This window comes from Lemur catta, chromosome 18 (assembly GCF_020740605.2).
Source record: "Lemur catta isolate mLemCat1 chromosome 18, mLemCat1.pri, whole genome shotgun sequence".
NCBI classification, from domain to species: Eukaryota; Metazoa; Chordata; class Mammalia; order Primates; family Lemuridae; genus Lemur; species Lemur catta.
The window spans coordinates 46625148-46639900 of record NC_059145.1 but is presented as its reverse complement, the minus strand read 5'-3'; the positions used below and the strand labels follow the sequence as shown (position 1 = coordinate 46639900).

Below are 14753 nucleotides of genomic sequence, written 5' to 3'. Positions count from 1 at the left end.
AAAAGGAATGAAGGATGACTCCAAGGTTTTGGCCTGAATTTATAAGAATGGGTTTTCATGTTCTCAGAAAGCAGAGACCAGGGGAGAAGTTTGCTTTGGGATATGTTATGAGATGCCTACTAAAGAGTTCATCACAACGTTTTTCTTTTTTTTTTAACCTTTTATTGAAGTATACATTCAAATGAGAGTATATGAATCATAAGTGTTTAGCTCAGTGAAATTTCACAAATTGAATCCACCTGTGTAACCAGATACAAATTTGGGAATTGTCAGCAAATAGACTTGAAATCATGGTACCTGAGAGTCATCGAGGTAGTGAGTGTAAACCAAGATGATTTTGAGGCCTAACCCCTGCGGCTCTCCCAGCATTTAAGGTCTGGGTAGTCGAATGCTCAGAAGGAGCAGCCGGTGAGGTGGGACGAGAACCAAGTGAGAACAGTATCCAGGAGGCCAAATGAAGACAGATTTCAAGAAAGAGGACATGGTGAGCTATGTCAGATGTTGCTGATGGGTCAAGTAAAGTAAGGACTGAAAAGTTTAAACTAGATGAGGAATGAAAAGATCATTAAATTTGGCAATGAGAAAAGCATATTAATCTTAGATGGCTTCCTCGGAATAGTTAGAATACTGAATTTGGAATGGTTTGCAGTGGGTTATGCAGAGAATGTGATGTGATTTATTCAGGAAATGTGTGAGGGCCAGACCCTGGGAATATAGAGACGAAAATATTGGCCTTACTCTTTAAAAATTTATAATCTAGTGGAGAAGAAAGATAAGTTAATAATAGTGCGTGATGAAAGTTACTGTAGTGGTATACACAGAATGCCATGGGTACAGATAAAAAGAACACTTAGTCCTGACTGGAAAGAACAGGAATGATTCCCTGTTGTAATCTCTGAGTCTTAGAGGACCAGTGTAGAGAGCGTGTGTAACTGGGTGATTTCAGGTAGGGAGGAAGCTTGCGAAAAGGCCCTGAAGCAAATGGGCATAATGAGTTCTGCGTGTCATAACTAGCTATGTAGGGGAGGGGACCAAGATAGGGATAGGGAGGAGGTAGTGATAAGAGATCATGCTGAAGGGGTGAGAGCCACATCACAAAGGGGCCTTGTATGCCTTGAAAGAGTTTGGATTTTGTCTTCAAGATGATGGGGAAATACTGAAAGACTTTAAACAAGCCAATGGCACGATCACATTTTCATATTAAAAAGGCAGTCTTCCATGAGAAAAGCAACATTTTGGGGTCACGGCACTCTTTAAATCTTATGAAAACTATTCGCCCAAAAAAGTGATCACATAAAGTTTCAGGAGATTTGTGGACCCATCTATGTATACCAAATTAAAAATCCTCAGTGTAGATGCTGGATCAGTGGGAAGTCAGTCTGCAGGAGCCTGAATGGAAAATGATGAATGTTTGACTCTGACAGCTGGCAGTGGGGCTGCAGAACAGGAAACGCTGTGTGTGGGCTGCACTTGCAAGAAGTTTCGGTGCAAAAAGAATAATAGAAGAAGCGACACAGGTTTGCGGGACTGACTCTCAGAAGGGATAAACTCAATGTGCTGAGAGAAATAAGCAAGTAAAGGGAGAGGTAGAAGAGACAGGAGAGAAGAGAAATGATTAAACAAGGGTCCAAGAAGGCAGAAAAGGATCGAATCCAAATTAAAGGTAGAGAATTTAGCCTGGGCAAGAAGCTGTGGATGGTATAGTCATAGGTAAGTTTGGGGAATGGGGTGGGTGGTGAGCAGGAATTCCAGGGCTTTCCCACCAGGTTTCTATTTTTTGTGTGAGGTGGGAAATGATATTTTGTGACCCAAGGGTAGTGACATAGACAGCATGAGGAGAGTGATGAAGTTAGAAGAACCATGGAGGGAAAACAGGGAATAATGAAGTAACCTATATTCCATTATCCAGAAAAGATGTAAGATTATCTACAAGAACATATAAAATATGACAAGATAGTATCAATTAATAATGGAGCAAGAAACAACTATTTAAGCACAATATTAGAAGCAGTAATCATAAGCAAAAGGATTGTATATGATATATTGAAAAACTTTTTGCAGGCTAAACTCACTATAAACTACTCTGAAAGACAAAAAACAGCATACAAGAAAATGAAAGTATCATTTTCTTTAAAAAAAAAAAAAAAAGATCATATACCCTATAATTTATCCATTTAAATGGTTGGTTGTTTTTTTTTTTTTTTTTTGTATGTTCACAGATAGGTGCAAACATAACCACAGTCAATTTTAAAACATTTTCATCACCTCAAAAAGAAAACATGTACCCTTTAGCGATTGTTCCCTCCATCCCCCACCACATTCAAGTAGGTTGTCCTGTGAATCTTCTGAGAAGACCACTTGTAATCTTAATGTTTTATGAAATAGAAATTTTTTTCCCACAAGGGTTTAAAATAGCTATTACATTTTGAGTCTGACCCCTATGAAAAATGAGTGCATGTCTTTCCAAGATTTGTGAAAGTTGGCACTGTCTCACATACTTGCTGGGCACAGTTTGTTTTTTGGGTTCCTTTTTCCATGGGTATTCAAAATAAATAGGAACTTGTTATTGAAATGGGACAAAATAGCATTACTGTAAAGCTGATTAGATAGTGCTGGAAAGAATTTTACCATCCAGTTGGAAATATTTTTCCAGTTTGTTAACCTTTTTAAGATTCCTAAAAGCTATTTTTCTTTCCAGCTTTCAGACATCAAATTCATTCTGAGGTCAGTATGGCCATTTCTAGGGAGTAAAGACATTAATAGCTTTGGCTTTGTTATTCTCCCTAATGCTTGTCTTATACCTAAAGGAAGTGTTTACTGAATATTTTAAGTACCACTGTGAATGCCACTTTATAATGTATATTTGTATTAGATTAAAAGTAATCTTCTGAGAGATCATAATTGCTGCTTCTCAACCCAGTGCTCACTGATGGCTCTTTTTACGCATGTCGTATACAATAGCACTTTCCTAGACCAGCGTTCTTAAGAAGTGTGGTCTGTGGCCTCACATGGTCTTGAGGTGCTGTCTTCCTCATGATCTTTTACCATTTGTTTGTAACAGTATACCATGTATTTTGTGATATGAATTATAGTTTATTTCACATGACTTTTTTTGTTTAACTTAAATAGCTTGTTCCAGTGTTTTATAAAAAAATACCATTTTCTTTATTGTTGCTTGACTTTTCTGCAGTGACAAGAAAGGTTGGGATAATCAGTTCCTTAAGTTCTTTTGCGTCACTAAAGAGGCCCTCAAAAAAAGTTTGAGTTCCATGAGTAATGAGTATTATTATATTTTATCTTTCCCAAATAATTATTTAAGGAAATGTTTGCTTTAAATGTCTTAATATCTCTCTGCATCTGCATCTATTAAATCATATTTCCCCATATCAGGAACCTTGGCAGTAACTGAACAGGTATAGGGAGGAAAAGGCAAAGTCTGTCCTGCCAATGTTGCCGCTGAACCCTCTGTCACATCAGCTTCTCTCTAAGCTGGTCACCATTGCCACAGCCCCTGATGCTCTGTTGTAGGCAGTATCAGCACTGCCTCCTAACTGGTCTTCCTGAGCAGTCTTGCCTTCTTCCGATCCATCCTTCACGTTTCTTAGAATTCAGTAGCTGCCACACCTGTTCAAGATCAAGTCCATACTCTGTAGCAAGTGAGGCCTTTCATGATGATCTTAGCCCTTCCTTATTTGTTTTGGTACTCTAACATGAGGAACTGAATGCCTCGCTTCACTCTACCTTAATGCTTTGCTAACTGCTATTTCTCTCTCAGATTCAGTAATACCTAGTATTACTTAAGTATTAATTCTTCTGTGAAGCCTTCCTGACCTCCTCTTTCTCTGTGTAGCCATTTTCCTTTGTGTTCCTTGTCAAATTTAAACAAACTTCTACTTTATATTTAGCTTAGAAAACTACAGGAGCCCTTGTATTAATATTTGATTTAAGCTTGTAAATTTTTGCAGGAAAAACAGACATCAGTGGTGTTTCTATAACCTATGGCAAACAACGACCATGAGGGTCAATGGTGACAGGACAAATGTAAGACGGACAATGACCTGATAATCCAAGAAGCAAAATAATAACTTCTGTAACAACTGGCCTAAAATGGCCAGGACTTCATTAATAACTACCAACATCCTAATTTTTGTCCTGCTTCCCAATTAGAACCAGCCATAGAAAGCCAAATATGCCCACCCCACCCTTGACCAATCACAGTAGGCTGCCCCCACTTCTAACTAGTACCTACAGCTCCCCCAGCCAACAACCGCCAGTCAGGACATACCTGAGCCTTCCCTTCCTTTCACTATGAAGCTTCACAGTGCTCTACCTGCCTTGGAGTCTCTGGCAAAATGCAAGTGACTAGCTGACTCCCTCGCTCCAGCAAGCTCTTAATAAATAGCCTTTGCTTTGCTCACTTGGTTGGCCTTTGTTTCCACAAGGGAAAAAAAATCTCTGTTCATCCTACATTTGTTTACATCTGAAGTGATTAACAGTAAGTGTAGCTTATCAATTGTCTCCTGTGCTAGCTGCATTTTGTGGTTATAAACATAGAGGTTTATATTTTACAAACATACTAGTTTCTACTTTAGAAAGGTAAAGATACGTTTTCTCACAGGTTTCTCTTGCTTTATTTCTTTACATTGAATGGAAAGAAAACACGAAAGGAAAATCTGTCACTTAACAGTAAAAAACAAAATTCTAGTCAAATTTTAATGTTACTTGAGACCTTTGTGTCAAATGTAGTTACTCAAAGCTTTTCATTAAATTATAATTTTTAAAAATCAAAAGAATTTTATATAAAATGTAAATAATGTGCATTAGGTTTTGTTTGTTAAAAGTATCCTTTTTTTAATATTAAGTGTGAGTGTTAAATTTTATCAAATTTTTTGTACCTAAGGAAATTTATTTGCTGTTTTTTGTTTAGCCTGTTAAGGCATTATATTCATAGATTTCGTATTATTGAACCATGTTCATGTTCCTAAGATAAACTCTGCTTGGTTTGGTGATAATTCTATTTTTTAAATAGAATAATTAAAAAATAATTCTATTTTTTAAAATAATCTGTTCACTAATTTTAAAAAGGCTCTTTCACTGTAAAGATTCTGAAAATGACCACACTTATACCCTGTTCTGTTTTGTTTTACATACCATCCCTCTTATTTCTAAAACTGAATGACAAATCAGACTACTTTAAACAGTTTTGAAACTATGGAAAAAATAGCTTTTTATCTGTCTAGTGCTTTAATTATACAAAAGTTATTCTCTGTTTGTTTATTGTTTGGATTTTCTCTTAACAGATACTCCCTTCGGAGAGGTAGCTCCTTCACATTTTTAACACCTGGCCCCCATTGGGACTTCACTTTGGTAAGTAGATACCTGAGCTTTTTATGTCAAGATTTTAGATAGAATTAATTCCTGGGGTGTCTTTCATTCGGAGGGTAGGTACCGCTCAGTGGTCTGTACTTCTAAATATCTCAAGGAACAGAATTTCTGTAGCCATCTTTGGCAGCCTGATTTAGTCCTTTCCTGCTAACAAGCTGAAACAAATTTTTATTTCAAGTAAATATAAAACATATTTTGCAAAGTACTCATATCTATTAATTTTAACTCTATCCAATCCTTTCTCTGATTCCTATCAATGTTAAATTTCAGAGTGTATATTATGCAACATGCAGTTATTTTTATGTACATTCTCTAACAGCTTTTTTTCCCTTGGGGAAAATACAAAAATGCTGATTGCAGATAATATGTATGTAATGAATTAATTATTTTCCACTGTTAATCATCTCAAAATAGAGGAACTGTTTCATTATTTTTAGAGCAAGACTACAGATGCATTTAATTTTGTGTGAAATGACCACAGAAAATCAATTCTTTTTGTACTTAAAACTTATTAGCTTATAATACATATATAAATAAACTATGTACAAATAGATATATGATTCTTATGCTTTTCATATTTGGGGGAAATAGCAAAAATGATTTTGTTTCTAGTTTCTCAAATATTACTTATGTAAATGTTTTGATGATGTTCTGTTGGTTTCAGCAATACATATTCAATTTGCATTCTGTTCTTTTGTGTTAAATATGTATTTCTATTGGGCATTCCTGTTTGATATTTCTGTACTGTTACACCCATTACATACATTATTTGGCCAGTAAAGCATTCTTGGCAAGAGTCTCCTGATTTTTAAGCAATTCTGCATTTTCCTTTAAAGCATTTCCCATCCTTGATCCTTATCCTCCCACAGGTTGATGAGCCTAAACAGAAAACTTGAATAGAGAAGGATCTCCAAACTTTTGATTGTGCAAAACTATCAGCAAAAATATTTTGAACATGTACTCCTGATATATTTATTTATAATTTTTATATATGTGTGTATATATATAACACACTACCATTATGAGCTAATATCTCCAAGCATAATATACACTTAGGGGTCAATGCTAGTAAGCATAAATCTATATTTCTAATAGGCGTGACAATTTCAGAGTTTGGGGCTGACTTCTTATTGGATCTGATTAGATCATCACTGTTTTTAGTCTTATAAGTGATGATGAACTCATCATCTGTATATTAATTATTAGTAAAGCTTATTTTTAAAGGATTTAAAATATATAAAAAAGAAGTTCTAATATTTTCTTCCTGTACTCCAGGGACGATATCTTGCTTACCCTCTGGGAGTAGTATATCCCACTTGGGAAAGCACTTCGGTAAGTCTCCCATGACAAAAGAAATATCGCATGGTTTATGTAGCAAAACTTTTGGGCCATTATTAAGGAGTATAAAATTATTAAGAGGGTGATTTACAACTTTTAAATGTATAATTTGAAAAAGAATAAAAATTAAAGAACTAAGACTCTAACTCGAGGTTAGAAAATGAGCAATAGAGTAAACCAAAGAAAACAGAAAGAAAGGTTAACAGTGGGAAAAACTAAATCAATACCCAATCATGATAAAATTCTCGACGAACCAAGAGTAGTAGAGAAGTTCCTTAGCCCTGGGACCTACCACAGACAACATATATAATGATAAAATGTCAGAAATATTCTCTTTAAATTTAGAAAAAAGCCTGCCATCAGAATGTCTGCAACTCAATAAGCCAATACAGTAAGACAAAAACGAGTGGTATACAGATTAGAAAGGAGACAGTATGATTTCATTACTTACAGACAGTGATTGCATAGAACATCCAAGAGAATATTAATAGGAGCTATTGAACGTATGAGAGCAAATGGGCTATAAGAATCATAAAAAGATATCAATAGACTATATATATAATAGCAACAAACAATAAAGTATAATTTTAAAGGTCCTCCTACCAAAATAGGAATAATTTTTTAAAACTCATAATAAATCCATGAAAAAAATGTGTGAAACCCCCTTTATGGGGAAAATTGGAAAGCATTAATGAACAACATAGAAGTCCTAATTAAATGGAAAGAGATGTCATATTTATGCAAGGAAGACTCAATATCATAAAAATGTCAATTCTCTGCAAATTACTCCATAAATTCAGTGCAGTTTTAATAGAAATTCCCCTAGAGTTTAGCATAATAGATCTCATTCTACAATTCATGTGGAAGAGGAAAAGGCCCAAAATAACAAAAGCAGTATACAAGGTAGGGAGCTTATGACTTACTGTATTCGCTATTAAGGCACAGTGTGATATGAGCACAGGGATAAATAAATAATAAATAGATCAGTGGAACAAAATAAAGAACCGAGAAACTGACCTACATAGCTACAAGGACTTGCTGAGTCACACGTGTGATGAACAACCATTCAACAAATGGTGTTGGGGTGAGGCAATTGACTGTTCTATTTCATGCCACATACATACAAAAGTAAATTCCAGAAGGATTAAAGAGATAAATGTGAAATACAGAACTTTAAAATATTTAGGCCGGGCGCGGTGGCTCACGCCTGTAATCCTAGCACTCTGGGAGGCCGAGGCGGGTGGATCACTCGAGGTCAGGAGTTCGAGACCAGCCTGAGCGAGACCCCGTCTCTACTAAAAATAGAAAGAAATTATCTGTACAACTAAAAATATATATAGAAAAAATTAGCCGGGCATGGTGGCGCATGCCTACAAGTAGTCCCAGCTACCCGGGAGGCTGAGGCAGTAGGATCACTTAAGCCCAGGAGTTTGAGGTTGCTGTGAGCTAGGCTGACGCCACGGCACTCACTCTAGCCCAGGCAACAAAGTGAGACTCTGTCTCAAAAAAAAAAAAAAAAAACTTTAAAATATTTAAAAGAAATTACAGTAGAATGTTTCAAAATCTGTTAAATTTCATTATATATATACTCACACATGTATACAATTTCATATAAATGCATAAGTATGATCATAAATGTGCTTTTTTCCCCGAGGGACTGCACTCTTTTTGCCAGGCAGGTTCCTCTGTCTCCTTCCCCATGTAAGTCCACCCCCAGCCTCTCCTCTAACCTGTCGACACACCGCGTGTATCCCTCTGTATTTTGCTCATGGTACTGACTAATACACATGCTCAGGGGTAGATACATGGGTGCAGGATTTTTGGTTGGTTGACTTTTCAAAACTGAGATCACATTAGTCATAACTTTTCTACATCTTCTGGATATGACCATGGGATCAGTAAAGATTTCTGAGAGTCTTTTAGCTCAATTTGAATTAGCATGCTATGTTTTGTTCTGCTTGTTTGAGCATTTCCTCCTGGTGTGCCTTCATTTCCTAAGGGGATGGCATTCTGTCCCTTGTTCTCTTTTTTTCTCAGAGTGATTGTGTGTAGGACTTGACTTGAGAATTTTCTGTTCATTTTAATGTGAATTTAGTTTTCCACAACTTGTACGTGGAGGCTTGGTTCAGATAGGTTTCCTAACTGCACAGAGCTTCCCGGGTGTTGCTTTCATGAGTGCTGCTTTCTGCAGCCTCCTGCTATCTGGACTGTGCCTTTCTTTTCCTCTTTCCTCTTTCGTCCCTATCCTGCTCGATTTTGATTCAATTCCCAGCAGTTTCTCCTCAGTGTGGGGCCAGGAACTGGAAGTGAGCCCTGGCCGGTCACTTAAGAGTTCACAAGAGCTAGGCTGTGTCACAAGTAATCTGAAAAGTTATTTTGAGATGTGGGAGAATGAGTGTTACTTACAGGTGCTTATTTAATACTGATTAAGAACCAGAAATGTGAGCTATGTACAGAGTTTTGCCACTACCTTTGGCAGCAGGGCTGAGAGAAGGTGATGAATGATTACTGCTAATACTCGGGAACATGGCTGTTCCTCTTCCAGTTAATAAATCCTGCCTCAGGCAACAAATATTACTTTGGGCGATGAGAAAAGGATGTCTTTTTTTCTAGTGAAGGACTCCTCCATAGGACAAATAATGTGTTCCTTTAAAAAAAGTTTTGCCTTTATATATAAATTTTATCTCTCCTCTAACAAGTACAGCCAGCCCTTGACTTACATAAGAGTTCTGAAAAACTTTACATAACTAAGTTTTTTAATAGGGTGGAATCACTTTACAGCAAAGAGACGGCTTAGGGAGCTATTTAGGGAGTACACATGCTGCAGACAATTTATGAGCATCCCTCATCAAAGTAATTGCCTTGTGAATACAGCCAATGCCGAACTTTTTTAAAGTGATTTTTTTTTTTAGTTGTACAGAGTCTCTGTTTAATGGGGTAAAATGCATTCCTTCTATATGAAAATTAAATCGTTTTTTTTCTTATAGAAAAGAAAACGAAGAGAGAAAGATGATGATGTTGTAAGCCTCAGCAGCCTTGATCTGAAGGTAAGCCCTGCCGTCCTGTTAAAGAAAAGCACTTTAAAATCTGCAGGTAGCATTTTATGTCTGTGCTATAAGAGTAATGAATGCTGAGGTTTTAGGGGGCGGGAGTTTTGCTTTTTTCTAAGTGCAAAACTGAATAATATTGGCTCATAGACACCCTCTTTTTGCTATTCTACTTCTTTGTTAAGATTAAGGGGAAAACACTCTTAAAACAGTGTCAGGCTGTAAGCAGTGATGGCAGGCCCAGGTGCCTGAGGAGACTGGCCCTTAATCTGTGCCAGCCACGGAGAAGGGAGAGGCAGAGCGGTGACCAGGAAAGCACCAGGCCCCTGCAGGAAGCAGCCACTGATTTGCTCTGCCCCTTGTTTCGTGTAGCTCTGTCAAAATCTGGGTTTTTACGTGAAATCTTCTGAATTTTAAATGTTGAATCAAATTTTTCTTAAAAACAAACAAACAAAAAAACCATGTAAGCCAAACAACTTGTCTACATTGTCTACATTTGTCAGATTGTGTCCCATGGGCTTTAAATGTGTGACCTATGTTAAACTAACACTCAGTGTGCACACAAAAATATTTGCCTAGTCTTTTATGTAAAATTGTACTTAAGTCCAAAAACCTGGTATTTTTGGCATTACTTGCTCCACTTTTATCAGTTGGCAAATTTTACCAAAGCATCTTGAGTTTTGGGAGTCTTTTTTTAAGATTATAATGAAAAAGTTGTACATTTTTTAGATGAGATTTTTAAAAAATGTTTCACATTATGTTTGACAGCGGCAACTGCTGCTCTTTCTTTTTAAAGACATTTTCTAAGGCTGGGGGTGGTGGCTCACACCTATAATCCCAGCACTTTCGGAGGTGGAGGCAGGAGGATCGCTTGAGGCCAGGAGTTCGAGACCAGCCTGGGCAACATAGCAAAACCCCATCTCTACAAAAAATAAAAATAAAAAATTAACCAAGTGTGGTGGCACACGCCTGTAGTCCCAGCTACTCAGGAGGCTGAGATAGGAGAATGGCTTGAGCCCAGGAGGTCGAGGCTGCAGTGAGCTGTGATCGGGCCACTGCACTCCAGCCTGGGCTACAGAGCAAGACCCTGTCTCTAAAAAAAAAAAAAAAGTCTAAAAGTTAAATTTTTGTAATTTGCCCATTAGCATTGTATCAAATCCAGCAAACCAGGTTTTTGTCTTATTTTTAGTGTATAATGTCTTTATAGAAGAATTAAGTGTTTTAAGTGTTAGGAATTTTGTAAAACAATTTTAGTTGCATTTAAAATATCTTGTGTTTAAAGAAAAAAAGTATGAAATGGCAACCCTGAGTATTTTTAGGTATGCTTCAAATCAAATCACATACAGAAATAAGACAGTATTTATAGTTTGCCACAATAAAATATGTGATCAAATCTATTTAAAGAAAATCCTCCTTTTCTTTAATTCAACTTTAGCAATTGTCTCTAGTCTATGATCAGATCTGTCTTATTTCTCTCTCCATTCGCCTACACCTCCTGTCTTATTTTGCACCAAATCCTAGACACTGTATCATTTCATCTGTAACTATTTCATTATCTATTACCTTCATCATCTTTAAGATAAGAACTTTTTTCTTAAATATAATAAAATGCCATTTTTCACAAAACAATACAAAACCCAAACAATAATTCTTTAATATCAGATTGGGTGTTTATACATTTTCTTGATGGTCTTGTATGTTTTTGTTTTTTGTTCCTTTTGTCTGTTTGAATTGGAATCCAGATAAGAGCCATACATTGTGTGTCTTAAGTTCTTTTAATCTATAGGTTTCCCCTCTAGTTCTTTGTTTCCTTGCAATTTTTGTTGCTGAAGAAACCGTGTGATATAGGATTTTCCTGTAGAGCTTTTCACAGCCTGAATATTTATGATTGTATCCCCACGATTATTATGTTCCTCTATTCCATATATTTCTGGTAAGTTGGTAGTTAGATCTAGAGGCCTGATCCATTTTGTTTTGGTCCATGTACTTCTCTCAGAAAGTACACAATGTCTTCTTGGGATGCTCTCAAAATGGATGGTCATTGCCTAGATCCATTGTTTCCTTGGAGGTTACGGAGTGATGTGCCTCCATCCGTCCTCTGTTTATTAACTGAACACTCTGGAAAGACAACAGTCCCCTCATCAGCCCTTTGGTCACTCTGAGGTACTGATTTATAATAAAGCCAGGACAAGTGCCTGATTCTCTTCCTTCCTCAGTTTTAAAAAATAATTAGTTTCATTCGTTAGCATTCTCTAAAAGTAACTAATGATTTTTTTCTTTCTAATATTATGAACTCATGGATATAAACACATTTGTTTTGCTTTGATTCCTTTCAGTTCTTATTCTCACTGATGCTTAACTTACCCATCTTTGGCTATTGGATGCTGCTTCAGGATGGTTCCTATGTCCTTTGGACACGACCTTCACCTCATATCTAGGGGATGAGTAGCCTCCGTGCCTTCCAGGATGACAAGTTATTTCAGGCTCGTTTGTACATTTTTTTCTGCTCCATCTCTGGAATCAGTCATTTCTAAAGGGAGCCTGGTTTCTTTAGAAAATGGTAGAGGCTAAAATCTGGACATTAGGAACACTCCGTTCTACTGGATTGGTCATTGTTGGTAGGCCTTTTTAATTACAGAGCTAGGAAATAAATATAATTTTAAATAATAAAATATAGATTTATATTGAAATATAAAATTCAAATCTACAGCATTTTTACTTAATCTCATCAATCCTACCATCTAGAGCTCTTTCAACCACACCAAAGATCCAGGTTCTCGGGAACACTGACCTAATTACTCATTTGATTTATCCCATGGTTTAAAGACAACAGTTTGCATTACTATAGATGATACAATTACTAAAATCAGTTTATGTTTTCTTGTATTTTTCAGCTTTTTTTTTTTTTTTTACCTATAGGTTATAGCATACTAGGGATGTACAGTCAAATTACTGTGTTTTTAAGTTATTAGACTAGTTCCTTTTTTTGTAATGATGCCTTCAGCTCATTTGTTTTTCTTTTCAATTTTTAAGAATTACTACTTTTTAAATATGATTTTATCTTAAAATTATGTCACAAAATCATGTAGAATTTCAAAGTCAATTCTACAAAAGACTCTTGTTCCTATTCATGGCTCTTCTACCCTACTCTTTCTTTCAGATGAAATCTGTTCCTTTTAATTTTATGGTTTATCCTTCCACTTTTAAAATATATGCAATTGTGTATATATTTGTATATATAGCGTATATATGCACACACACAGCATATAATCCCACTTTCTTGGATAAACCATAGCATAATCTCTTTATATTTTGTTTGTGTGTGTGTTTTTTGGCTTGGCTTATCTTTTGATTTTTAGGAAGGTTTGTGTTTTTGTTCTAATGGTTATCTTTATACTGATGCCTTTATATTAATATAATGCCTTTAACTCCCTCTTTTTGGCTATTGTAAATTGATTTGTTCCTAGGGGCATTATTTTAGTTATCTAGCACTTATCCCTTCCCTCCTCCTCCCCTGATTCAAAGTAGCATAGGAGACATGTCTCCCACCATGACTCTGAGAACATTATGAAGGTTCTTCCAGCTGCGTTTTCGAGGGTTTTAATGCAAGTAATGAAAGGCAGCCAACACTACAACCCTTACAATTTCCATTGCCCCTCTGTTGTTCATTTGCCATCGCAACTGTGTAAGTCATTGTTTTACCTGTCCGTCTGTATCTCATCTCCACCATATCTGTAGTCCTTATCACCATTTACCAAGGAGTGATTCCGTTCCAGAGTCCCATGCCGTGTTTCTGATCTCTAGGACCAATGTCAGTGTCAGTGTCTTAGCCTAGGTTTCCTCCAGAAATCAGAGCCTAAAACAAGGACTCATTGACAGGTGGTCTGTCTTGAGGTGTGATCCCAGGGAACAGAGTGGGGAAGTGAAACAGAAGGAGGTTCATGCAGTGTCTATAATTAAGCTGGTCACCACTGGGCAGCTGGGGTTGGTCTTGCTAGAACCCTCTGAAGAGCTGTGTAAGGTACATTGCAGAATTGTCTTCTCAAGGAATTGCAGAGGGGAGCTTTTATCCTCCAGCTCCTGTGTTCCACAAGGCAACAGTGGCCCTTGGGGTGTCCGTCCCTCACACTCCCAGGCTACACATGCTCAGATGCCACACAATAGCATCCAAGAAGCCCAGGGTGGAAGGCAGGAGATAAACACAGTGCAGCTGAGGCAAGAGGCTGTGAGACTGTGGGATTGTGGTAGATGACGGTGGAGCACTGTAAACTCAAGTGGTAGTTGTAGCCTCAGGTCTTGTGCAAGACGTACAGTCTACTGGAATGGACCAGCAAACCCTCCTGCATGTGGTATGTGGCTATTGATCCAGCCTATGTGGCAATGGCTGGACAAGGTGAGCTGGGAGAACAGGAAGCTGAGCTCTGGGCACAGTGCCATTGTCTTCAGTTTGGGGCCTTAGCTGAAGGTCAGGGAAAGTGGGAGGAATCCCACTTACCAGCCTGTGACAGAGCATGTGTGATCTTCTACACTGGAAATTACCTGTTACCCTGTATGAGCTAAAAGTCACCACTGACGGTACTGTTGCCACATCTTATTTGCTGTTTGTGGGGTCATCACATACAAAAACCATTGTTTTGATAATACCAAACTTCTTGGCCTGTCAGACTATTTATACTTATATACTAATAGCATTTAATTGATCTAAATTGATGATCTTTTCTCAAACCAAATTCTTAGTAAAGCTTGGAGACATTCATGTTTCTAAACCAAATGATTTTTAAAATCTGAAATCCACATATTACTTCATTACTAATTTCTTGCATACTCATCTAGTTCACTTGTAACTATCTTTTTTTGTTTTTAACTTATTACTAGATATTTTGAAACTCTGGTTTCTTAAAAGTTCCATTTTTCAATCAATGCTTCCTTTTTTAGTAAGATTTTAAATTTTATTTTTAACCTGTTTCTATTGAGAAACTTATT

At 36.8% G+C, this 14753-nt stretch overlaps 1 protein-coding gene across 1 annotated transcript in view; it reads left to right on the top strand.

Moving 5' to 3' along the window:
• NET1 (neuroepithelial cell transforming 1) overlaps positions 1-14753 on the top strand; it is a 33179-nt gene that overhangs the window by 2615 nt on the left and 15811 nt on the right. The window contains exons 2-3 of the mRNA XM_045529702.1: positions 5301-5367; positions 9711-9770. Of these exons, the coding sequence (XP_045385658.1) occupies positions 5301-5367; positions 9711-9770 (127 nt within the window). The remainder of the gene's footprint in view (positions 1-5300; positions 5368-9710; positions 9771-14753) is intronic.